At 45.6% G+C, this 26,237-nt stretch overlaps 1 protein-coding gene across 1 annotated transcript in view; it reads left to right on the top strand.

Moving 5' to 3' along the window:
- TENM4 (teneurin transmembrane protein 4) overlaps positions 1-26,237 on the top strand; it is a 352,941-nt gene that overhangs the window by 254,431 nt on the left and 72,273 nt on the right. Inside the window, exons 15-16 of the mRNA XM_084845392.1 lie at positions 19,879-19,998; positions 25,622-25,883. Coding sequence (XP_084701518.1) covers positions 19,879-19,998; positions 25,622-25,883 — 382 coding nt within the window. The remainder of the gene's footprint in view (positions 1-19,878; positions 19,999-25,621; positions 25,884-26,237) is intronic.

The following is a 26,237-nucleotide window of genomic DNA, read 5'->3' as shown; positions in this document are numbered from 1 at the left end:
AAATAAATAAATAAATAAATTTCCTCCCTTTTCCAGTATTTCTCCCTGTCTGTACTCTGCAGTTCTATAGTCAGACCATAGAAAAGTGTGCTTTGGTACTGGATGCAGAATTCAGCATCCCAGAATTCATTTTAAAAACAAAGAGCCTAGTCCTTAAGGCTAATGCACATGGGCAAAGCTTGATGAATTCTAAGAAGCTGGGAAGGCAAGTTGAACAGGATTACCAGGGGTCATGGAGTGGGACTGGAGTGCACTGTATTGTTCTTTGTTCCTCCCCATAATTAACAGAAACAGAATAAATTATGCAAAATAGGCAGATATAGCCTTGATTTGCATAATATACATAGGATGCAGAATCAGCTTTTCTTGGCAGAGCATTTTGTGGCTTTTTTAATTTAAGAAACAGCACAACCCTGCTTACATTACAGCAGCACAGCAACTTTCCACATGTGGAATAGGGGAGCCATCTGGCATAAAACAACAACTATGGAGCTCAGCTCAACTTTGACTTTTAAGGCGCAATCCAATCTGATCTGCCCTGGGTACCCCTCAGCCTCCGAACGTGGAGTCTTATATTTATCCAGTGCAGAGCGGGAAGCACGACACACCTCCCTCTCTGCATTTTCGCTCTAGCGGAGTCTTCAGGGAGGGGGAATGGAGGAGGCTGGGCATACGTTGTATCTCCACGTCCCAGTCTCCTCCCCTCCGTGCCCTGGGAATGCCCCCTTTCATCCCCTACGAGCGCACGTTCGCGAGCTTGTAGCAGCAGCCAGCGCAGTTCTCTCTGCGCTGGCTGCAGGGGTGCGAGGGATGAGGTGGGGAGTATGGTTTCCTGGCTCCAAGCTCGGAGCCCTGTCTCTGAGCTTGGAGCCAGGAAACCAAAATATCCTATTTCTAGGGGGCATAGGATTGCTCTCCCCATGTGTTTCCGTGCTGTCTAAACTAGATAGCAAAGTTGCTAGATCTTGGGTGGGTGACATCCATGGAGAAGGGCCCAGGGCCAAACCAGATGCTACATTTCTCATGTAGTTTGCCCTCGCCGTCTCGTTTGGCCCACAGTGACCTGTGGATGAAGCTGGCCTATGCACACTGCAGAATGAGGTGGGAATTAGGTGGTAGACTGGGCTATACCACTTCAGACTTCATGTGGTGGATCACCTCTTCTGATCCCTTTCCCCTATGTGAAAAGCTCCCTGCAACTAGAAAACTAGCATCATAGAGCTTTAAAAAAATGCAGGGAGATTTTTTTTTACATGTGGCAGTGTTCAACAATGGTTTTGCCACCGCCACCTGTTATTTGAAGTGGTGCAGTCCACCACAGTCCTAAGTGGTGCAGTCCACTCAGGATTCTACCACCTCACTCTATTGCATAAGCAGACCAGGACAGATCCACAGTAGCCAGCAAAGGGGTATTGCTGAAAACACCCTGAATTCATTGATCCTCTAGGTGGGAGTTGTTATCTCATGGAAAGCAACCTTGAAACATCAGTCTCTGAATCTGGGTGAAATAAACAAATTCTGACTTCATCTGCTGCCCAGGACCAACAAGAGCCTTGAAATAACAAGCTATCACTGGAATTGTGATGTTGGAGCTGTTTTTCTACGCACACCCTCAGCTGCTTTTGGAGGAGAAAAAGATTTCCCATAGTATTGCTGCCTGCTGGGATTTTAGTTCTATGTGCATATGTTATCCGAGCATAAGAAGACTATGTTTGGTGTGGGTTGTTGGTTTTTTGACAGACAGATCTTTTTATATTACATAGATCTGACATGTCCATTTTAATTACCTTTTGTCCATTTTAATGACAACCAAAGATCTGTAAGGTTTCTACCATCTACATCCTCCCCTGAAGAGGCTGTTCTACATCCCCCGAACGTCCTCATGTTCTCCCCCAAAGAGGCTGTTCTACAGTCAATAACAACTAGGTATCTAGGAAACGTGCGTACCTCCTGTGCTTACCATAGTTTCATATCAGCATGCTATATTCCACTCTTCCCCAGTGACTTCCAGATGTGTTTGACTACTACTCCCATACTTCCCAGCCAGCAATGCTGGGAGGGCTGCTATACTCTGATTCAGTTCTCTGAGTGGCATTGCGTATGTAGTCAAAATGGCAATAGCCATGCACAAGGGGCAACAGCTATAAGCAGTCCTGGGGTAAACCCAAAGTTTGCAAAAGTACAAAAAAAAAATTGTGCTGATAGGGAACCCTTAAGGGGGCTGGGGGGAAATAGAATGGAGTGGCTGGGAAAGAAGGATGGAGAATGAGACACATAGATATAAAGGCGCCTACCTCTAGGGACATACCAGAATTTTGTTCCTGTTCACAAATCTTGCAAAGATGTCATGTTCGCAACCCCAAACACAAACGCCAGGAAGAATGCAATTCTCGGGAAATTTTCGGAATTCCCCACACTTGTGCACATTCGAAAGTGCACGTGTGAGCAAATCACCCCAAAATTCTAATTTTCAGCCTTTGGGGGCGATGTTGGTCGAGAAAAATGTGTATTTTTGCAAATCAGAAAAATTGCACTCTTTTTTAAATGCACGTTTATCCTGATTGAAAACTGTGCATTATTGTGTTCAGGAATGCAAATGAAGTGAAACGAACTTCAAGGAAGAACTCAGGGAACATAAATGAACTCAGACATCGCATTTTTGCCCATCGCTGCTCTTCACTCACTGTCTTCCTGAATGGTGGTGTCCAGCCATTCACTCGCTCTGGGCCTTCCTAAGTTGGGAGGGCTTTGAAGACTTCCCCAAAGATACACAGGTCTATACTGAGAGCGACCCCAATACTCTAAGTGCTAGTCTTTCTGTAGTCAAAACAGCACCACCCACACAGAAGATGGAGGTATCAACAGGCTCTGGGAAATCCCACATTTTGCAAATTATTTTTTTTTAACTTTAGGAAGAAAAAAAAACTGAGTGGGACCCTAAAAATAGCACAATGAGAACTGAGCATGCTGAATGTCTGCAGAATGCTGGCTGACCTTTTGGGAGTGGAGGAACGGAATGGAGTGCTTTGAATCCTGAACAACAGCAATCCACACTGCAGCAGCTGCCAGTACCACTTGTGGAGGCTGGTGGCTCCGATGTCAGTGGGGTGGCAGATCCGCCCAGGTTTCAGTCAGAACCAGTCAGAACTCTAAAGGAGCTCTTCAAGGTCCTTCCACAGCCCAGAGCAGATTCGCCACCCCACTGTCCTCGGTAGGGATGGCCGCGAATTTCTCCATGAATCTCGGGGAGGCCGAATGCCAACGCATTTGGCCCCCCGAAATTGTTGGTGAAATTCTCCGCCACTCCCCCGCCCCCCCCCCCAGGATGGGACTTACCTCCCTCGAATGTCCCTCTCGGCGGCGGGTCCCGGAGGCTGTTCAGCAGCGGTTCAGCGGGGGCGGCGGCCGGTCTTCCGACCGGCTGCCACCGCCGCCATTACAAAATAAAGTAAAAAAAAACAAAACTCCCATGATAGGCTACGTAACAATTAACGTAGCCTATCACGGCTGACTTTGGAAATCTAGCCATGATAGGCTGCGTAAATCGTTACGTAGCCTATCACAGGTGTTTTTTTGTTTTTTTCACTTTTTATTTCGCGGCCGGGGAGACGGGGCGCTTCTCCCCGGCCTGAATTTCAGCCGGGCGAGGCAGGGCGCCTCCCCCCCCCGGCCTGAATTTCGGCCGGGCGAGGCAGGGCACCTCCCCCCCACCGCGAAGCAAGCTGCAGGACCAGGTAAGTCCCTTTCGTACATCACTAGTCCTCAGAGCCACCAGCCTCCACTGGGTAGCTATATATCAGGATATCCGCATCTGCAGGGAATCAGCTGTCCATTCTTATGAGAGACAGAATGTGTGTGGAGGGAGGGTCTGTGGAGATCCCTTGGATTTGGGGCTGGGGGGGGTTGCAAAATTTCTCTGTGCGTTACCCTTTGTGCAGCCCGTCAGTAGAGGCCAGGACACCCACTCTTGGGGGAGTGAGCACACTGATTTTGTCTTGCTGCAACTTTTGTTGCTTTATTAATAAATAGAGCGCAATCCAGCCAAAGTTAAGTCCATCTAAGCTTCATTCAGTGGGAGAGCTAATGAGTTTACATCAGTGAAATCAGCTGTCCTCCAACATATGGGAACAGCTGCAGAGTTTATGAGAAGAGGCAGGAGGCTGGTATGCTTCCCAACCCCACCCCAGCGCCACACTCTGCCTCATGGTTGGGCCAACCTGGTAGGGAATCAGCCCCGTGTGCAACTATGCTGCCATCACCATGACCCCATCCATTCCATATGAAATCTGGACTCTCCAGTAGATGTCCAAAAATTTAATCTGGCTATAACAGATTATTTCTGGAGCAGAGTTAGGATGGACAAGTGTCCTCCCAACATTCCCCAAATTCACATCCAGCTGTTTATCCACTGGCTCTCACAGTATCCACTAGATTTGGTATTTGGGGATGAGAAGCACAAAACTGCTCACCACATCATCCCTGCACTTAGTTCTGTCTGAAAGTGCCCTTTTCCCTGAGTTCTGTTTGACGCGCAGATGTCAAACGTTTTGCCCTCTCTTGCAGTCCTGTGATTCTTTGCCACTCTGGAGAGAGAGAACAGGACTCTCAGGTGTCGCTCTCGAAAACCAGTGGCTTGATACCATGGTGTATCTCATGCCAATCCTTAGGGTGACGGACAGCTAAAAATGGCTTAAAGATACAAAGCAAACAGCAGGAGTAAGTGGCCGGGAAATCAATAAGGGCATGATCAAGTGACACAAGAGCACTTGTTATCTGTTCATCAAGATGATGCAAAGAGACGTCCTTTGCATTCGGAATTTAACTCAGGGGCTTGTTTTATCATCATAAATGCTCATTTCAATATGGGCTCTCATCCTGAGTTTTGTCATTTCCCCCCACTTGCCCATGAATAATGCAGAATGGCTGATATTTTGGAGAAGGCGAGGTCTTTACATTTTATGCATTGAGGTGATTCATCAATGTCCTTTTTATATCTCTTTTCTTTCTCCTTATCCTGAGCATGCTCGCGCGCTCTCTCTCTCTCTCTCTCTCTGTCTAACAGCATTGAGGTGGCTTGTCAGCTCCACTTGTTTGTTAGAAAGCCAGAGAGTAATTCAGTAATAAATTCACCCAAAAGTGAATTGTCACAGGTCATTGCTTTACCTGTACTCCATTAGACCATTGAGCAACTGCTGTTCCCTTGCAAGGGAAACTAAGCTGTGTCTTTTAAACCTTAGGGGCATATTATGCAGGCATTGAGCCATATATTCCATCTCACTGCCTCTTCTACACCTGCTGGTGTAGCCACTTCAGGCTGTCCGCTAGGTTTTCAGCAAAAGTGTACACCGTCCATCAGTCCAGTCCATCCAGATCGCTCCTGGTCCATTCAGGGCATCCTGCTTGCCCATTCCTTCCTACCGTTGGAAAGGCATTCTGAAGGAGACGTAGGCCAGGAGGGCAGAAGATCACACACGCGCGTGTGCGCGCGCTAAGGTAGCTGCATCTTCCCTGTGGCGACCAACTTCAGAAACACCACCCACCGACCAAACCTGCCTTGCAAGTCTTCCCTCTGCCTCCAATTGCTCGTGAGTGCTCTCCCCCCAATCAAAATGGGAAATGCCAATCCATTGTGCTTATCGTTCCAACCAAACTACCCCATGCAATCATGAGACTGAAGGTGGATGGGTCATAGTTCAGTGGTAGAGCACATGATTTGCATGCAGAAGGTCCCAAGGTCAATCCCGGGCATCTCCGAGTAGGGTTAGAAAGTGTCAGCAATACTGGGCTGGATGGACCAAGAGCCTTACTCGGTATAAAGCTGCTTCCTATGCTCCTATGGCTTTGCAAGGAGAAAACCACAGCTATGCCTGAGGAAGCAAAGGCACAGAGGCACCTCTAGAGTTCTTAAAGCTTGACGCAAGTGGCCTTCATTTTGTTTGTTTGTTTGTTTGTGATACTTCCATGCCACTTAATGTAATAAAATCCCTAAGCAGTTCACATGTAAATTTTAAAATCACATTTTAAATAGTTATTAAAAACCATTCCAGTTACAGTTGAATGTGGACGGGACGTCTGAGGTGACGGGAAGTGGTCTTTGCTCTGTGGTGGCAGTGCCATTCATGCAAGTACTTGCTTAATGCTGGAGGCTTTAAACAGTTGGTTCTATCTTGATCGTTTTAGCTAAAAAAAGGCCATTACAACAGTCAGCCATTTTTGGCAAAGAAAAAACACCCACGCAGATTTAGTGCTAAACAAAGTGCAGCAGCAATAGAAAGCTCAGAGGTAGTAAAACAGCCATACGTGGGAGGTGAGGCAGGAACCCCAGCTGTGTGCAGACCCAGATGAAGCACTAGACCACGGCCATAGGATGGTCAGAGCGGAGGCATACAGCAAACAACCGTCTTAGGATTCAGGCGACTACTTCCAGTGCATTTTGAAACACATCTCGACAGCCACAGTGTCAGTTGGAACGGCATCATAAAATGGAATTGTATAAAGCTGACTACATAAATGCTCCACATTTTCATTAGCAGCTTAAAGAACATTTTAATGTCTTCCTCTCACCAGCCTTGGAGAAAAGATGACATCTGTGTGTTTTAAGCCAAGAAATACACAAGGCTTTTGCTCCATCTATTTTATTACTTCCCAAGGAATTTCAGTTTTCCTCCATTACTTTCTGCCTAATTGAATTCCTTAACAACTAGAGAGCACATTTTCCCGAAAACCGAGAAGCGTTCGGAAGGAACCAGTGCAGCTTGTTTTACTTAACATGTCGTCACCCAGACTTGAGTCCTCCTGGTTTGATCCCCTTTTCCTGAGTCAATGGAAGTTCAGGCTAGCCTTAGTAGGAGCGGTTTCCTTTGGAAGAGAGAGAATTCCAGACTGAGGAATGTGAAAATCTGTTCATTTACAAATCCACCATTTGAGATGAAATGGTGCGGAGGCTACATCAAGCAATGGCAGAATCAGTGAAGGCTCCAGAGACCAAGGGTGCTTCATGATGGCAGGCTCCCAGCACTACCCACCAGAAGGCATTGTGTAGCTATTCCACCTTTCCCTCCGTAAGAGATTATTTGTGGTAATAAAAAAAGATGGAAGAATCAGGAAGTAAACATGGGAAGGTTACAGGTGGAAGACAACATCATCTGGAACCCTGCCCCCCAGGTAAAATTCCATTAATGAGGTGATTGAACAATAAAAGAACCTCATCTAGAAGCATCCCAAGACATTTAAGGCACAATCCTATGCCAGATTACGCAGAAAAAAAGGTCTATAACTCCCAGCATGCCCCAGCCAGCATGGTTGGCTGGGGCATGCTGGGAGTTGTAAGCCTTTTTTCTGTCTAAACATACATAGGATTGCAACATTAGATATTCCAGGTGTCCTAAATCCCTTGGGCCCCTCTTTCCTTAAGCACTCTCACACACACAAAATGAGAGGCTTCAGTCTCACGCCTTTAATTCATTATTCACAGGTTCATTACAGATGCAAATCCTCAAAGACTCTCTGGCTACAAAGGAATGCCTCCAGGGGATTCAAATGGGATCACCAAAAGTTGCCCGCAGTTTGAAAGGGAGGCTATCTGGCTAGGCTAACTTAGGGAGGGAGGTCCCACCCCTCACGTGATGCTTGTCTGAGTAGCTTCTCGCTCATCACTAACCGGGTCGACCGTCTGAGCGCCGCCCCTGACGTTTCCCTCTTAGCTCTGCGCCGCCGCCTCGTATCTCTTACGTCACATTCCTCAAGCCCCTCCTCCTCCTCCTGCTTGCTGCTTCTCACAGAGGGGGGTAAGGAGGAAGCTTCATGCCCAGCCATCTGGGAGTTGGTAACGTGAGAAGCACGCCTACCCATATCTGATCTGGCTTGTGAAAATGCCTCCCCTGGTTCTGGCTGCTCCTCTTCTGAATCTGAGCTGCTAACTATCTCCCTGCACTCAGAATCAATCTTGACACCAGGCTACTCTGTCAGTCATGCTTCTCCACTTCCTTCTTGCAAGAAACCTCTGAAATCCAATGCTTTTCTTTTAGCTTCTCCCACACAATCCAATCTAAAGGCCCCTTTTGTACATTTCTATTTATATGTTTTAACTTTACAAGTTTTTAATGTTGTAAAGCCACCTTGAGTCCAACTATTGGGGAAATGGTTGGATAGAGATAAATAAATAATCTATCTGGTTGGTTGGTTGGTTGGTTTTTAAGCTTGCACGTAAAAATGTAATGTGTAAAGGTGACAAATGCATGTTTGCAAAGTTGTGTAACTTACAGGCACCAACATCAAGGACTTGGATGTGCAACAGTTCCCTGTCAAGTGTACACTTGCTTGGAAACCCAGTTTTACTACTGTGTAATGTGTGACGTGTTCCTAATAATGCTCCCTTAGACTGTCCTTTCCAGTCATGAAAACATTGGGTTAATTCCAAAACCACTTCCAGAGGGGTGGCTGTATTAGTCTGTTGCGGCAAAAACAACAGTCTTTTGTGGCATCTTAAAGACTAATAGATTTATTATGGCATAACGACATGGATTGTACTCCGTGAAAGTGTGTGTCATCGTAAATGTGTTAATCTTTAATGTGCCACAAGACTCTTCCTTGTTCTTTTCAAAACCACTGTTGTTTTAAAATGGAAAACCAAGTTTCACCGCCATTTTTGCAATCAATCCTGGCTTAGTAGAACAATTCTGGCCAGTAGTTGTAAAACAGGGCATAGTTGCACTCCTTTTAAAGCATTCCTGCATGGCAGAAGTTAAAGAGAAAAGCTTTCGCTGACTGTCGGTGTGACTGGAAGTCAGCCACTAGCTCCTGTCCATTTTTTCCTGTTTCTTGCATTCAGGCTTCCTTAATCACTAGCTATCTCTGGGGGGTCATCAAAACTAAACCCTGTCTATCCCCTTGATGTGTTCTTCCTTCAGTCTTCAAGCCCCGCTGTCAAGCCATTACTAAGGCAACGGGAGGGAGGGGATCAGTATGTGTGAAAATCTGCAGTAGCCAATGAAAGAGCGCTAACCCCCACCATTTGTGTTTAAACATGGATTTCTCTCGTTAGTATTAGACTGGAAACCCCTAGGAACAGAGACTGAACACTTACATCTTCCTTTTTTAATTTTTAGTTTCCTGTTTCTGCATGATGGAGGAAACGAGAGAGGGAGAGAGAGAGAATGAGGGTGTGGAAAGTGGTGGAGGAATGGGAAAGGCAAAGAAGGGAAACGAGATGAATATAAGTAAAATATTTTGTTAGGTTTCATTTCGCGTGGAGATGAGTAGTAAGGGGCTGTTGGACAGCTGGCAAAACTCAAAATGTCAGTAAATGCATGGCTGCCCCTGAAAATGGCAGCTGTGCGTCTGGCTCATCCCCACTCCTCTGCTTCTGTCACCAAGGCTTGAATCAGAAGGTAGCAGGGTCAAGCTGCCCCAAGACTAACAGAGGGCCTGCAGCCTGGGTAGAACCACCCCTCTTGCTCTTTCTAGGGGCCCCCAATAAGGTCTGGGGCAGCAGGAGAGAATTCTCAGTTATGCACACACCCAGTTAAAGGAGGCCAGTGCCTACAGACCCTCAGAAACATGGCACCAACACTGTCCAGAACATTGATTAAAACTTACCTCATGACACTGTGATGTTCTGTTTCTCCCACCCACCCATCTCACCATCATCGGCCAGTGATGTAGAACAGCCTTCCCACATCTGTTGCCCTCCAGATGCGCTGGATGGTGGATTATGGCTGGCTAGCGGATTGTAGGAGTTGTAGTACAACACATCTGGAGGTCACCAGGTTGGGGAAGGCTGATGCAGAACAAGGCCAGGAGATGCACATGATCACAACATCATGACAAGCGGGAAATTCTACTAGAACTTACATCAGCAGAAGGGAAGTTGAGTGTATGGTCGCTGTTTCCAGGGGCATGTGTACCGTCACATCTAGTTTAGCCCTCAGAAAAAAATCTTAGCTAGAACAAGTGAGCCAGTGTGGTATGGTAGTCAGAGTGTCATGCTCAGCCATGAAGCTCGCTGGTCTAGTCCCTGTCTCTCAGCCTCACCTACCTCCCAAGGTTGTTATGATGATAAAGTTGGGAGGTGGGGGTGGTACGTAGCCTTGAGCTTCTTGGAGGAATGGTGGAATATAATGTAAAAGATCATAATAACAGAACTGCCTTGTTCTACAAAAACCTGTAATTTTGTTTTTAATTGAAGCTTTAAAAATTGTTTACATATTTAGGATGCAATCCTATGCGTGTTTAGACAGAGAAAAGGCCCACAACTCCCAGCATTCCCCAGCCAGCCTTGCTTACAACAACTTACAACAAAAAGTTGTAGGCCTTTTCTCTGTCTAAACACGCATAGGATTGTGTCCTTAGTTGCTTATTTCTTTCTCCATCTCCCCCATCTTGCACCCCATCAGTCCCTCAGCAGTTGGACGCCTGGAACCTATCACGGTCTCCAGCCATTGGTGGCACTTCACCAAACGCTGAGGCGGGCTCTTGGTCTGATAACCAAGATTTCCGCCCCCACACTCAGCCTGAAAGTAGCTTTCTGGTGCTCTGTTTCTTGTTGGAGTTTTCTGCTGAGTTTAATTGCTTGTATTGTCTCCCAGCTGTCTGACATATGCCAGATTCTTGTAAGAACTCGCTTGCAGTCTACACAGGTGGCGCAAGAACATTTCTGGATGGCTACTTTTTAAATTTTACCATCCCTTAGTAGCAATTTCCTATAATGTCTTTTAAATTCTTATTTAGCACTCGGGGGCAAAAGAATAAACCTGGCTCTTGAAAACCATTTAGGCCTCGTGTGTGTAACCATTTTTAAACGGTAGTTATTTTTTCACTGCTGTTATAATATCCAAAACAGTTGGAATACAGCACTGGAGTTAAGTCATGTCAGTAGTGCAATCAAGTACCGGAGTTGTTATGAGCAATGCTTCTAACTACCGGGTGGAATTCCCGCCTGAAGCTGCAGTCACTGTTGTACCTGGGTACTACCACAGACCTCTGGCCAAAAGTGGGAACGGCAGGAGGACAGCCAGACTGGGAAGGAAGGCAGCTGCTTTGATAGCAATATTTATTTATTTAGTATGAATATTTTCTTCATGTAGGCCTTCAAAGCCACTTACAGTATTAAAGAAAACCATTAAAGTAGTATAAATTAAAGAACTCCCAAGCACAATACAATGAAGAACCAGTTAATTATAAAAGTGCAACAAGGGCGGGCACCAAAGATGGCTACCAAGGCATCAACAAAATAAAATAGCCTGAATAACACAGTGGAAAGGCCTTAACGTAGGGGGCATGCGAGCCTCTACAGGGAGGGAGTTGCATCACCTAAGCCACAGCAGGACAGGTAATACTCCCTGGTTCTTACAAAGGCTTCCAGGTCTCGCTTGCTCACAAGTCCGAGAACTGGTGCAGCATAGTGGCTAAGGGATGGATCAGAAATTCGCTGATTCAAACCTCTCTTCTGCAATGAATTTAATAGGCAGTCTTAGGCAAGCTTCAATCCCCAACCAGCCTGCAATGTGGGGATAATAAGTGGGACCTGCAATAAAATTTTGCAGTGCAGAATGCTTCATGTTCAAGATTCCATTCTGTTCCCCACCCCCCAGTTTTCCTACAGCAGTCAGTCAACATTCCCTGCCCACTGAGCTTGCTCAGTCCTCATTTGGCTGAGGGGCAGGGGAAGGAGTTCCGCCTTGAAGGTGTTTTTTTCCCGAAACATTTTGTATCCAAGTTTCCCCCATGTCTGCTCTTGTATGTGAGTGGTGCCATTTTGACTGCATGGGGACCGGCACTTGGAGAATTCAGATCCCTGTTAGCATTTATGATGACACGAAATTGTGCTAAGCATAGGAAGAGGGGCAGGTTTCCTAGATACCTGGTTGTTCATAATGATTATAGCCCCAACTTGCCTTACAGCAGCCATCCCCAACCTGGCGCCCTCCAGATGTGTTGGGACTGCAACTCCCATAATTCCCAGCCAGCATTGGCCATGCTGGCTGGGCGTTGTGGGAGTTGCGGTCCCAACACATCTGAAGGACACCAGGTTGGGGATGCCTGCTTTACAGAGTTGTTCTAAGGGCTAAAATATGAGTACACACTGCTTATTTTATCCCTTACAACAATTCTGTCAGGTAAGTCAGCATTACTAGCTCCATAATGCGGAAGCCTGAGTGCTCATTGGAAGCAACCCTGAGTGCTCATTGGAAGGACAGATACTGAAGCTGAAGCTCAAATATTTTGGCCACCTAATGCGAAGAGAAAACTCTCTGGAAAAGACCCTGATGCTGGGAAAGACTGAAGGCAAAAGGAGAAGGGGACGGCAGAGGATGAGATGGCTAGATAGCATCACCGATGCAATGAATATGAACCTGAGCACACGCTGGGAGAGTGCACAGGACAGGAAGGCCTGGCGTGTTATGGTCCATTGGGTCACGAAGAGTCAGACACGACTGAACGACTGAACAACAAAATGCTGAAGCATTTTGTATAGGAACATAATAAACCACTAGATGTAAATACTGCATATTATTTGTGTGAGGGCCCATAAGTCAGTGGTAGAGCACACCTCTTGTGTGATGAAGGGCCCAAATTCAGTCCCTTGGTGATCTTGGGGAGCAGTGCTGGGGAAGTCCCTGCCCTTCCACTGGAGAACCATCACCAGCCAGAGTGGACAACATTGAGCCAGATAGATGATGGTCCACCTCAATAGAAGGCAGTTCCATATGTTCAACTTGAGGACTCTAGTCCTGCAGACCTTCTTTTTTCTATTCCTGGCTCCCAGCTTGACTAGAGACACATCTTGTTATGCTAGCCATGCTAAGGAAGCAGCACTTCAAATCCAAATACCCCTAGTGCTGCTACACTACCTCTAGTTTTAACTCCGGTAATGGAGAACAGCCACAATGAGTGCTTCCATTTACTACCACTGGTGGTTATTGTGCTCCTGTGGACTCAGTGAAGTTATAATATGCCTGGTTTACTCTTCTAGCAGCATTCATTTGTATCTCACCCTCCCTCCAAGAATGCTCAGGGTGGCACACATGGGATTATCAACAACCCTGTGAGGTAGGTTAGGCTGAGATATAATAGCTCACCCAAGGACAGAACAGTGAATGTCTAGGTTGTCAAACTGTGATTTTAAAAATATGTGGTCAGTGGAGCGAGCCCATGTTAGCTTTGGCTGATTGAGGGTGGAGATTTGACAGGTCAGTATGCAGTGGTTAGCATGTCAGTGGATAGAGCCTGGTGGATCAGGGAATAAGGACAATAGAAATAAATGTTTTAAATGTTTAAGGCAGTGAGCCTCTGTGCGCCAGTTGCTGAGGAACGTGGGTGGGAGGGTGCTGCTGCACTCGTGTTCTGCTTGTGGCCAACCAGCTGGTCGACAGCTGGTTGGCCACTGTGTGAACAGAATGCTGGACTAGATGGACCCTTGGTCTGATCCAGCATGGCTCTTCTTATGTTCTTAACTGCTATGGGGGCATGATGGAAGTTGCAGTCCAATACATCTGAAGGGCACCAGGTTGGGGAAGGCTACTCAACTACAGTTTTGCTATATATGTTCCTCATATACTAAAAAGTCTCATTGCTCAATTGAAACAACTCATATAATAATAATAATAATAATAATAATAATAATAATAATAATAGCAACATTCATTGTGAAAATCATGATTATTATTAATGAAATCAAGTTTCATAGAATCATTGAATAGAAGGGTTGGAAGGGGCCTATGAGATCATCTCTGAATACTTGGCTTATTCAACAGAATACCTGATACCGAATCCAAGGCAAAAATGCCAAATAGTCAGGTAGAGTACCTGACGAGCTCAGTGGTGTTTCGAACCAAGATCTCCCCAGTTCCGGCCCAGTGCTCTATGCTGTACAACATTGACTCACAGGATTTGTGGAGATGACCGAACTAAGAACTACAAAGTGTTTTGCATTTCCTAAACATGGTATAAAAATGATTCAGTAACAATTAAAGTTTAGGCATTTTGCAACTCCTTTCCATGAAAAAGGAAGGGTAGAGCCAATGGACTGGGTGCCACCTCAGGGACTTTTCTTTATTAGCTTGCTTCTATTTCCTAACCAGCAAGGTTAAATTATGTTTAGGACTAGTTGTGCAAGACATATTGTACAATACTGGCTTTTGTGGACAATGAACTCAATACCGCCTTTGCTTGACGCAGAACTTTCCATTTTACCCAAGGGAAAACAGAAACATTAACTCCTGGTGAATTATGCATTACTTCGTAATATGACAGGTTAAAATTACTGCATGCCTAAATTACCATCCACTTTCTTGAAAATTATTTGTGAACATTTATTCCCAAATATTAAGCAACCCCAAAAGGAGTGGTTGTTTTTTTTTGGGGGGGGGGGGCACAAGGAAGGACTAATTTAAAATAGTGACTAAATGGTTATTTTCAATGGAAAGAGATCTTTCCAGCCTTACATCAAAACAATTTCCAAAATAAAAAAGGCAGGCAAATTCATTGGAAGAAAAGGTTAATAATTCAGCAGATTGCTGAACCTTTAGCTACAAGAAAAAGATCAGTTTTGCCAAATTACCAAATGTAAATTCCATATTGGCAAGGCTAGAGTGATTGAAAGAGATCTCCTCCTATTAACAGGAGATATAATTTTATGTACATTTATCTAGAGACTTTCCTGGGCAGAGCTGAGAGAGTCTTTACTGTACCACTTAGCTTGTTTGCAATGTAATTGCATTTAGACCAAGGTCTTCTGAAGGAAATGACTGACTAAATTAGCATTAACCAGGTTCCTGTGAGGCTCGGTGCATTGTGGGTAGACAGTCTTGCCTCCAGAAAGGACAAATTGACCCGAGAGAGGCCAGATGCTTACAAGGCATGGTGTTAATTGATTTTCCCAAATGGGGCAAATTTTATCACTTGGGAAAATGAAATTAAAAAAAAAACCTCATCAGACAAAGTGTAGGACTTAATCTCTTCATCATTTTACCTCCTCCTATCCTTCTTGGCTCCCTTTAGCCAAATGCAAATGTGTCTTGGTTTTCCCATCTTCTTTTTAAGACCAGATTCAGGGCAGATCTCTGCATGCAGGAGAACTTAGCGGTAGACTGTGCGGTGTACCAGTTCAGACTATGTGTGGGGGATGCTACTTTTGAATCCTCCCCACATAAGTGACTCCTTGCAAATGAAATAAGCTCATCAGTCATCACAGGGAAAAGCTCTAGCCTAGCCCAGTTTTGCCTCACTCACTTTCTGTCAGGTAGCTCTTTTTAGACTTTCTTGCTTTCTGGCGGGTAGTTTGTAATACCTACAGCCTTCATGGAGGAGGTTGTTTAAAACAAAGGGGACCACAAGGGCTCTCAGATACTCAGCTCTCCTGCTACTCGTTAGGGGTTCTAGGCTGAGTTGGCTCCATCACTGGGGAACCTAGAGTTCCATGCGCAGAACCTGGGCGTGGGGGTTCTTAGCCTTAATGGGTGGTAATGCTAGTGCAGGCACTCATCATGACAGCCCCCATAGCCACGCCCCCAAGCAGAGTCCCAAAATTCAGGCTGCTGTGTTGATCCATATCAACTAACCAGTTGTAGCCATTTTCATCACCAGGAGCAGGTCTTTTGTAAAGCTAACGCATCTTATCCTTCCTTGCATGACCAGCCGTTGGTTGTTGAATTCCACTTCGTTGGGATTTGTCTTTTTAAAAATGTTTTAGCTTTTTAAACTCTTTTAACCATTGTTTTATTCTTATGTTGTTCACCGCTCCGAAATCTTCTGATGAGGAGCGGTATATAAATATTATAAGTAAATAATAAATAACGCATCTTATTTGCCCTTTCAACCCAAAGCCATTGCAACATACTTTGAGTTACAACAGGGAACGATATATTGTTGCTGGGAAAATTCATTTCCCCCCAAGCTACTGTCGGAATTGCAGCTAGGCTCAAAGGGGACAGGGAATTCTGAGCGGGGCGGCAGATGTCCCTGCGAAGTACTGCATCCCTGAGAACTCTGAGTCCACTACACCACTGTTCACCAATAGAAACAGTGCCTTAGGAATAGTGCCTTATCCTTGCCCGGGCTACAATTGACCAATTCAAACAAGTGTGTGTGTTGTGCACACTGGCATACATCCAGAGCTTTCCCACTTATTTGCATAACAAAACTATCCACATCTGATTCAACACTGCAAAACGAGGACAGATGGAGTACATGGCCAAGTGAGGACCACCCAAAAAACCGGCTGAGTCATTGTACTTCATTATCCTCATGCTTCTACTTGTGATACCTCATTCAGGCACATGGAATGTATAGGAGTCAAGATGTTAGGAGCATACTTGAAAGGGTCAGTGGAGCGGAGCGCAGGCATCCGGGAAGCGGTTGGAGTCCGATGGACCCCCTCCCCACTCACCCCTCTGGACCCTGCTCACCAAACCGCTTCCTCCACCCACTTCTGCTCACTGAGGGAGGGCTCAGGAAGCAGCCACCGAGCACTGAAGGGCCGCCCATGTAGAGCCGCAATTATGCACAAAATGACTTCTTTGCTTCCCTGATGCTGTAACTTCACTATATCGGGGCCACGTGATCAGGGAATCATGATCCCCTTCTGATGCATGTGTAACTTTGTAGTTTGAAAAGGGGCTGGGAGCAATAACTCCCAAAGGAGCAGAAATCCTGTGTGTACCAAAAAGGAGGTGGTGCCTATAAAAGCTTGGAGGTTTGCAGTTGTTGTTGTTTATTCGCTCAGTCGCTTCCAACTCTTCATGGCTTCATGGACCAGCCCACGCCACAGCTTCCTGTCGGCCGTCGCCACCCCCAGCTCCCCCAAGGTCGAGTCCGTCACCTTCAGAATATCATCCATCCATCTTGCCCTTGGTCGGCCCCTCTTCCTTTGGCCTTCCACTTCCCCTAGCATCAACCTCTTCTCCAGGGTATCCTCATTATGTGGCCAAAGTACTTCAGTTTTTCCTTTAATATCATTCCCTCAAGTGAGCAGTTTGGCTTTATTTCCTGGAGTATGGACTGGTTTGATCTTCTTGCAATCCAAGGCACTCTCAGAATTTTCCTCCAACACCACAGTTCAAAAGCATCTATCTTCCTTCACTCAGCCTTCCTTATGGTCCAGCTCTCGCAGCCATAGGTTACTACGGGGAATACCATTGCTTTAACTATGCAGACCTTTGTTGTCAGTGTGATGTCTCCGCTCTTAACTATTTTATCAAGATTTGTCATTGCTCTCCTCCCAAGAAGTAAACGTCTTCTGATTTCCCAGCTCCAGTCAGCGTCTGCAGTAATCTTTGCACCTAGAAAGACAAAGTCTGTCACTGCCTCCACGTTTTCTCCTTGTATTTGCCAGTTATCAATCAAGCTGGTTGCCATAATCTTGGGGGGGGGGGGTTAGGTTTAACTGCAACCCAGCTTTTGCACTTTCTTCTTTCACCTTCGTCATAAGGTTCCTCAGCTCCTCCTTGCTTTCAGCCATCAAAGTGATATCATCTGCATATCTGAGATTGTTAATGTTTCTTCCAGTGATTTTAACTCCAGCCTTGGCTTCATCAAGCCCAGCATGTCGCATGATGTGTTCTGCGTACAGGTTGAATAGGTAGGGTGAGAGTATACAACCCTGCTGTACTCTTTTCCCAGTCTTAAACCAGTTCATTATTCCATGGTCTGTTCTTATCGTTGCTACTTAGTCGTTTTACAGATTCCTCAGGAGGCAGACAAGATGACTTGGTATCCCCATCCCACCAAGAACTTGCCACAATTTGTTATGATCCACACAGTCAAAGGCTTTAGAATAGTCAGTAAAACAGAAATAGATGTTTTTCTGAAACTCCCTGGCTTTCTCCATTACCCAGCGGATATTGACAATTTAGTCTCTAGTTCCTCTGCCTTTTCTAAACCCAGCTTGTACATCTGGCAATTCTCGTTCCATGAATTGCTGGAGTCTACCTTGCAAGATCTTGAGCATTACTTTACTGGCATGTTAAATAAGTGCCACTGTTCAATAGTTTGAACATTCTTTGATGCTTCCCTTTTTTGGTATGGGGATATAAGTTGATTTTTTCCAATCTGCTGGCCATTCTTGTGTTTTCCAAATTTGCTGGCATATGGCATGCATCACTTTGCAAGATTTTAAACAGTTCAGCTGAGATACCATCGTCTCCTGCTGCCTTGTTATTAGCAATGCTTCTTAAGGCCCATTCAACCTCACTGTTCAGGATGTCTGGCTCTAACTCACTGACCCACACCATCAAATCTATCCCCGATATTATTATCCTTCCTATACAGATCTTCCGTATATTCTTGCCACCTTTTCTTGATCTCTTCTGCTTCTGTCAGGGGAGGTTTACAGGATTGGGACCAAATGTCACACACAGCCTCTCCTAGTCAGGAGGCACCTGATCCACCATCAAAACCCTGTGCATTTACCCCAATAAATTGGGGTAATTTCCCAATTTACCTGGGATTTCCCAAAGGAGGGGAAATCCCAGGTGCAACAAAAAGGAGGTGTTACAGATAAACACTTGGGGTTTGCAGGAGCAGGACAACCCCCCCAATTGCGCATTTCCCCCCATAACTAGTGCTGGCATAAAGCCTTTATTATCTCAAAATCACTAAAGCGCTATAGCACTTTAGTGATACAGCGAAGTTGCGCATTTTATCCCTTCCCAGATAATACTGGCAGAGACGCTTCTGTTTGCTATAGTGCTTTAATGCTGTAGTGAAATTGCTCACAAGCAGAATTGCGCAAAAATCGAATTCCGCATCCCCCCCTTTTCCTTCTTATTGCAAAAGTGACCAGAGAAGAAAAAGGGGGTAGGAGCTATGACTGGCATTGGCTCCCCAGGGTTTCAGATGGTGGTCTTTCCCAGCCCCAGCTGGAGATGTCAGGAATTGAACATGGGACCTTTTGCATGCAAAGCAGGTGCTCTATCCTTTGAGCTACAGCCCTTCCCAGATGATAAGAACATAAGAATAGCCCTGCTGGATCAGACCAGGGTTCCATGTAGTCCAGCACTCTGTTCACACGGCGGCCAACCAGCTACCCAAGGGAAACCCACAAGCAGGACATGAGTGGTACAGCATCCTCCAGCCCATGTTAACAGTTTGGGGCCAGGTTATCTGAAGTGCCTGCCCGGACCTTAAGATCATCCTCAGCGGCCCTCCTCCATGAGCCGCTGCCAAAGGAAGTGAGGTGGGTAGCTACTAGAAGGAGGGCCTTTTCTGCTGTGGCACCCCGGCTGTTGAATGAGCTCCCTAGTGAGGTTCGCCTGGCACCTACACTGTATTCTTTCCGGCGCCAGGTGAAGACCTTTTTTTATTTTCCCAGGCATTTTAGCTTTCTAGACTTTTAGCTTTGCTGTTGTAAATCTGTATTTTAAATCCCTGCATTGCTGCTAGGTTTTATTCTGGTTTTATTCTGGTTGTACTGTTACACTGTGGTTTTAAGCTTTCATACTGTATATTGCTTCATGCTGCACTTTGTGGTTTTAATTTTTGTGAACCGCCCAGAGAGCTTCGGCTATTGGGCGGTATAGAAAGGAAATGAATAAATAAATGTTCCCCAGCAACTCGTGTACAGAGGCATGCTGCCTTTGATACTGGAGATATCATAGAGGCATCACGACTAGAATGGATAGCCTTCTGCTCCATGAATTTGTCCAATCCCCTTTTAAAGCCATCCAAATGGGTGGCCGTCACTGCATCTTGTGCCAGCAACCAATCAGGCTGCAGCTGGCCAGTAAGTAACACATGGAGCAGATGGACTCAAACAAATGGGGCCGGATAGGTGCAGCTGGACACTATGCAGTTAGTTGGTGCTTTTTACATCAGAAGACGACCTTCTCCCTGTCGACAGAATCACCACCTCACCACTGCTGTTTCTTTACCTCTGTCCAGCCACCCTTGTGTGATTCGTGGGCAGGTGATGACATCAGACGGGACCCCGCTTGTCGGCGTGAACATCAGCTTCGTCAACAACCCCGTTTTTGGCTACACCATCAGCAGGCAAGATGGCAGGTATGTGGACTCCTTCCGTCTTTGGGAGTATGAAGCATGTACTTCCTTCGCATCAGCACCCTGGCTACAGAGATCAAGTTCACTCTCTGCTGCCTCAGAGGAGGCTGTATGCCCCGGCCATGGGCTGCTAAGGTTTGGAGGTGCCGAGATAATGATAAGCCAGATCCAGGTTTGCTGACAAGGAGACTATTGAGTACTTACAGCACACAGGCGTACCCAATGGTTGGATCAGACAGCTTCTCTGAACCCAGAGCCAAGGGGTACAATGGGTTTTATACCATACATGTTAGCAGTGAGGCAGCATGACAGCAGCAAGCGTTAATCAGCGTTCATCTGCAACTTTCCCAGCACAGACTAACAGTACTTGTTCAGAGGGAAAATAATCAGAACTTTCCCGGCACAACCACCTGTAGCTCGGCATAAAGATAGCCTCACTTCTCAGGCACATCCTAGGCCTTGATAAGATACTAGCCTTCATTAGCATGGAATGTGCTGAGGCTGCACTATTGACCTTTGACTCATCTCACAAGCTCAGAGGCCCACTAGCAAGGAAATTGCACTTATAATTTATTGATTTATTATTGCATTTATATCCCGCCTTTTTTCCTCTTGCAAGGAACCCAAGGCGGCTTACATTATCCTCCTCCTCTCCATTTTAGCCTCACAACAACAACCCTGTGAGGTAGGTTGGGCTGAGAGTGTGTGACTGGCCCAAAGTCACCCAGTGAGCTTCCATGGCTGAGTGGGGACTAGAACCCGGATCTCCCAGCTCCCAGTCCAACACTCTTGCCACTACACCACACTGGCTCTAATGAACCTAAAGAGAGCACTATGGATCTCTAGGCTCCTCTAAAACTACAGGTGACTTGGTTACAGCTCTGGGGCCATTACAGATGCATGCCGCATTATGCTCAGTACAGATTCCTTACCTTATTTTTTAATGTTTTAACTAGAAATTGCTACTCCTGATAAAGGTGGTTAAAACACAGTAAGAAAAAGATGAACTGTTCCCACCAGATTCAGTGCATACTTGTTGCTAGTCATTGCACTTTCTACAGGGAATTGGCATCTCTGTGACGAGTTTTCCACCTTCTGGCCATATTGTTTAGATTCTAAACTTTAGAACAACTCACCACGAAGGTTGGGGCCATCACATTCTGAGATTTCCTGCCCGTGCCATGTATTTAAAATGTTTCCACTCCACTGTTCCATGAAAAGTGCCCGAGAGGGCTAACAGAGAAGGCAGTACAAGTACAAGCAGTATTTTTAAAATGTTAGAATTTAAAATCAAGTAATTAATACACAGTCAAATGAAAAACTAGTCAAATCAAAACAAATCTGAAAATTTAACAGCAAACCCTCCCTAAAATAGTGCTTGCTTGCTTGCTTATATGCTGCCCTTCATCACAAAAGTTTCCAGTGTGGTTTACATAACATTTTCAATAAGAACATAAAATACAATAGCATAAACTATCCCGCTTCCCAAAGCCCCCAATAAAATTATTTGTTTGTTTCTTTGCTTGTTTGTTATATTGACATCCCACCTTTCTTCCAAGGAGCCCAAGGTGGTTTTCTTGATCCTCCTCCTCACCATTGTACAATTACAATTGCAGAAATGTACAGCTAAAATGGTGAGATCATGAGTACAGTTCCTAAATAATGTGATGGCCCTAACAACACAATTAGTTATTCTAAGGAAACATGGTATAAACGTCAGCGTCCTCTTGAGTGTAACTGTTAGATAAGCCCTTACATGCAGAAGATGCACTGGCCATTTGCACATTAAATGGGTTCAGGGAATCGTACTTATTAATCCATTCAAAAACATAGGCCCTTGTACTTTTGAACCCACAAGGTTGTAACTATTCCAGATTAAGAAAGGCGCAGTTTACAAAAAAGTGAATGTGTGGGTGGATCAGTTCAAACTACAGCCATGAAAGTAATGATTGGCCACCATGCGGCTGAAGTTACATCCCATGCATTGCAAGCGGTGGACTCTGTTGCACTTCTCAGAGAAAGCCTTTCCACTCCATCAGTCAGTACTGGTTTTATTTACTATCTATTTATTTGTTTGTTTGTTTGAACCATTTCTTGGCTGCTTTTCAGGGCAGGAGCCCTACCAAGGCTGTGTACAACAATCAAACTCAGATGCGGTAATAAAGGCAATAAAAACAGCAACAGCAGCTGGAGGCACCTCCTTGCACTGGTCTTTGGATGCCACAAAAGAGGGACTTTGCCTCCTGCTGTAGTGCCCCCACTCTGTGGAACTCCCTCCCTAGGGAACTCCGTCATGCCCCCTCTTTAATGAGCTTCCGTCGTGCATTAAAAACGTGGCTGTTCAGGCAGGCATTTGGGGTGGGTTAGGGTATTTTATAAAATGTTTTTATTGTAGAATTTTATTGTTTTATTGTATGTTGTACATCACCCAGAGTGGCTGGGTGACCAGCCAGATGGGCGATTAATAAATTTAATAATAATAATAATAATAATAATAATAATAATAATTCTGCTGTAGTGCGCCGTGTCCCCTGAGCATCACAGCTCTCCATTGCATTGAAGCACTGGAAGTACGTGACACACTAGCAGCAAAGATGCAGTATCAGCACAGACAGCTATTTGCTGAACACTGGGGCCTTGCTGCAGTTCTAGCAGTGCCAGGGAAATGGTGGTTCCCTTGCAGGAGGGCTGGGACCTTCCTGCCTGATCCTGTAGATTGCTGCCTCAACAGAGCCATTCCTAGGAGCAAACTGTAAAAGAGACGCTTGTTAAACAAGAATTCTTGCTTTGAACCATTGACTGGTGGGAAACCTCTGGAGGTCCAGGGGTCATTTTTGCCCCCTGGACACTCCCGCCCCCAGCAGGCCACACACACCCCTCACAGGTGCCAAGAAGGCGGCGGGGGGGAGAAAATAGCATCCATAGCTGCTACAGAGTCCCAAAAGGGCCAAAATTAGCTTGCAAACAACCTAATTTTGATCCTTTGGGGGCTCTGTAGCAGCTACTATGCTATTTCATTTGCCCCTCAAAAAAATTCATTGGGGGGGCTCCCCCTGAATTTTGGGGGTGGCGGGCAGGCTGTGGGGACCACGTGTGGCACACCCTGAGGTAGGCCCAAAGGCCGTGCCCTACAGAACAGCTGCCGCAAAGGCCAGGCCTCAACAAAGGGAATGCTTTTATGCTTTTTGCATTTTTGAGAGTTTTGCCAGTATTAATTTTGATTCCACTGGGGGAGTTCTTTTTTTTCTCTCCCTCTCTCTCTTTCTTTCCATTGTCACTGCTCGGTCCCGTCAAGGTATCTTCAAGGCAAAGGCAGGAGCTGATGAGCGACCAAATCTCCCACAATACAATGTAGCCTCTGTGTTTTCGCAGCTGTTGAGCCTCCCTCTGACATGAGATCGATGCTTTCCCTTTTCTGTCAAGCTTCACGGCTGGTCCAAAAGGAAGCTTATTTTCCTCCCGGCTGGTTCACATGCCTTACCAAAGCTCATTAGACTTCACTTGCTCCTAGCAGTTCTACTCACCAATGAGCCAAGGGGAGGTGTTTCCATAAATAGTTCCTTGAATGTATTTTTTTGTCTTGTTTAGTATTTAAAAGAAAAACACCACAACTCTTTCTGTAATTCCCCCCACCCCATATTTTACTGCTCAGCTTTGGCCTAGGGCTGCTTTCAAGGCTTTGCCAAATGCTAACTAACTGTTAAAAATGCCCTCATCAAGGCTTAAATGCTATTCAGTTTGCTGGCAAGCAAGAAACAAGGCTTTTCTAAGACAGCAAGTGGCCTGGGTCTGGGAATTTGATGCCCCTACTTGAATTGCAGAGTAAACACACCTACTTTAAAAAATAAAAAAGTAGAAGTTTTGTTTTCACTTAATAGACAGAAATAAATCTATCCTGTCTAGATCACACATTTGGGCTGACCCCAGGCCCCACTTTCCAGGTTCTGTCTATTGGCTGCACTCTAGTGAGACCAAGTGATGGAACCCCCAGTGGAGATGCAAGGAAAGAGGTGCACCATGCATATAGACAGTGCTTGGCTCTCAGTGGCTCCCATTAAGTTCTGTGAGGCAAAATAGATCTGTAATCTCGAACACAGTTGAGGGGACGAACCTCCTGCCTAGCCCAGATGCTATCGACTGGCAACCCCTAAAATACAGCATCTCTCTGTCCCCCTTTCCCTGTCCACTGACAGACATTTCAGCAGTAAATCCTAATGAACATGTCTGATTATTGTGAATAATAAATAATTATTACACATTTCCCAGAGATTAAGGGTAGTATCCAATGTTGTAGCAGCGCTAGCCAAATTTGCTGAATTTCGGCAGCAGATCACTGCTTTTCCCCTTTGTGCTAGCAAGTTCTAATGGTTGGTTCACACTAGCACAACCTCATTAACACGAGCGCTGCAACTCCATTGGATATAGCGCTTTCTCTTTTTTTCCATAGATCTTTCTTTTTCTGTAGATAGTTCTTTCTTCTTCTTTGAGTTGTGCCACACAGTCATACACATTCATCACCACCCAAAACAGCAGCTTGGGCCAGAATCCCTTCAACAGCAGAGCCAGCAAGTGTGGGAAGGCCATATATGTGTGACCTGTGTGTGGACCACTTTTGAAGAAGAATAAATGCAGGCAAGAGACATGGTTTTCCCTAAGCAGCAGCAAGTGAATGGATTTACTGGCCATTTCTTCCCATAGAATTAAAAGAGGAACAAATAGTTTGCAGGGTACAGATTAAAACAGAGTTAAAACGGAATCAAGTTTACCTCTCCTCTTCCTTTCTGTGTGCTGCAAGGGGAGGAAAAGTGCTGTTCCTTCCTTGAGGATTGGAGCTGTGGGTCGATACTACCCTGCCAAGCCATGGAGGAATGAAGGGTAGGCCCTGGAGTAAAGTTGGGGCTCCTCCCGAGAAGGTAGGACAGCCTTTTCCAACCTGGTGCCCTTCAGATATTTTGGATTTCAGCTCCCGTCAGCCCCAACATCATAGCCAATGGTCAGGAATTCTGGGAGTTGTAGTCCAAAATGTCTGGAGGACACCAGGTTGCGGAAGGCTGAGCTAGGAGGTGAATGATACCCAAGGGTTGAGACCAGGAGACTTCGCAAACATGGTCCTTTCATCTACCCCTCCCCTCTGCCTGCCCTGCAGCACATCTGGACTCATGGCTGCTGTGGGAAGGAGAAAGGGGATGCAGAAAATAGGAGAGAAAAGCCACAGATGCTCAGCCTCCCTCCAGATCTGGGAATTTTTAAGGGGACAGCGTCAGTCTCTGGGAAGCAACCTGGCTATTCTTTTTCCTCAAAGCCTGAAAGATTTCTCATCTTCCTTCGTTTTCAGGCAATCCATGAAGATGTTTTCTTTACAAAGGCCAAGAGCTGTTGTTGGTTCCTTTATGTTGCTTCTTCCTTTCATCAATTTGTATGGGAAGATAGGACAATTTGAAAAAAGAAAGAAAGCTCTATGGTTTATTTTCTGTTTTCTTTTAATCCATTTTTAAAGGGAAAGTTTCACCAGATCATAAAAACAATCGTGGTAATCTTTGTGGTTCCGAACTGCCTCGGTAGCTGATATTAATTTATCAGCCTTTATTTTTCCCTTTTGAGTAGCATATTGTGTTTCCATCAACAGCTTTGACCTTGTCACTAATGGTGGGATCTCCATCATCTTGCATTTTGAGCGGGCACCCTTCATTACTCAAGACCACACCCTCTGGCTGCCTTGGGATCACTTCTTCGTCATGGAGACCATAGTCATGAGGCACGAAGAGAATGACATACCCAGCTGTGACCTGAGCAACTTTGCCCGGCCTAATCCCGTGGTCTCGCCATCTCCCCTGACGGCATTTGCCAGCTCCTGCTCAGAGAGAGGCCCCATCGTGCCAGAAATCCAGGTATGCAATGAAAGTGAAAGTATATTTCCAGTTGCAGGATTCTCATGCTGGTACTTGTCTGGACTGAGCTGTAAGGCCGCATCTCCAGCACTCAGTACACGGGAAGACTAGAAAGCTGTGGTGAAAGCTGAGGGTTCGGCCCCATGAGGTCAGCATTTTAAAGGATTTGAGGACCAAAATACATGTTATGTGTAGTTTTGTGCTTTATTTTTTATTGCAGAGCAGCCACTAGTTTCAAGTACAGTAGCCAACCAGTATGTGTATGTGTGTGTCCAGCAGTGGGGAGGGGATACCACTTTCCCCGCCACTCATTCTCTTCAAAATCACCTCCCTAAGCTGCTTTTCTCCCCAAGG

Source organism: Heloderma suspectum, chromosome 3 (assembly GCF_057233095.1).
Source record: "Heloderma suspectum isolate Gila_16-S chromosome 3, 16-S_ref, whole genome shotgun sequence".
NCBI classification, from domain to species: Eukaryota; Metazoa; Chordata; class Lepidosauria; order Squamata; family Helodermatidae; genus Heloderma; species Heloderma suspectum.
This window is presented reverse-complemented; position numbering and strand designations above follow the sequence as displayed.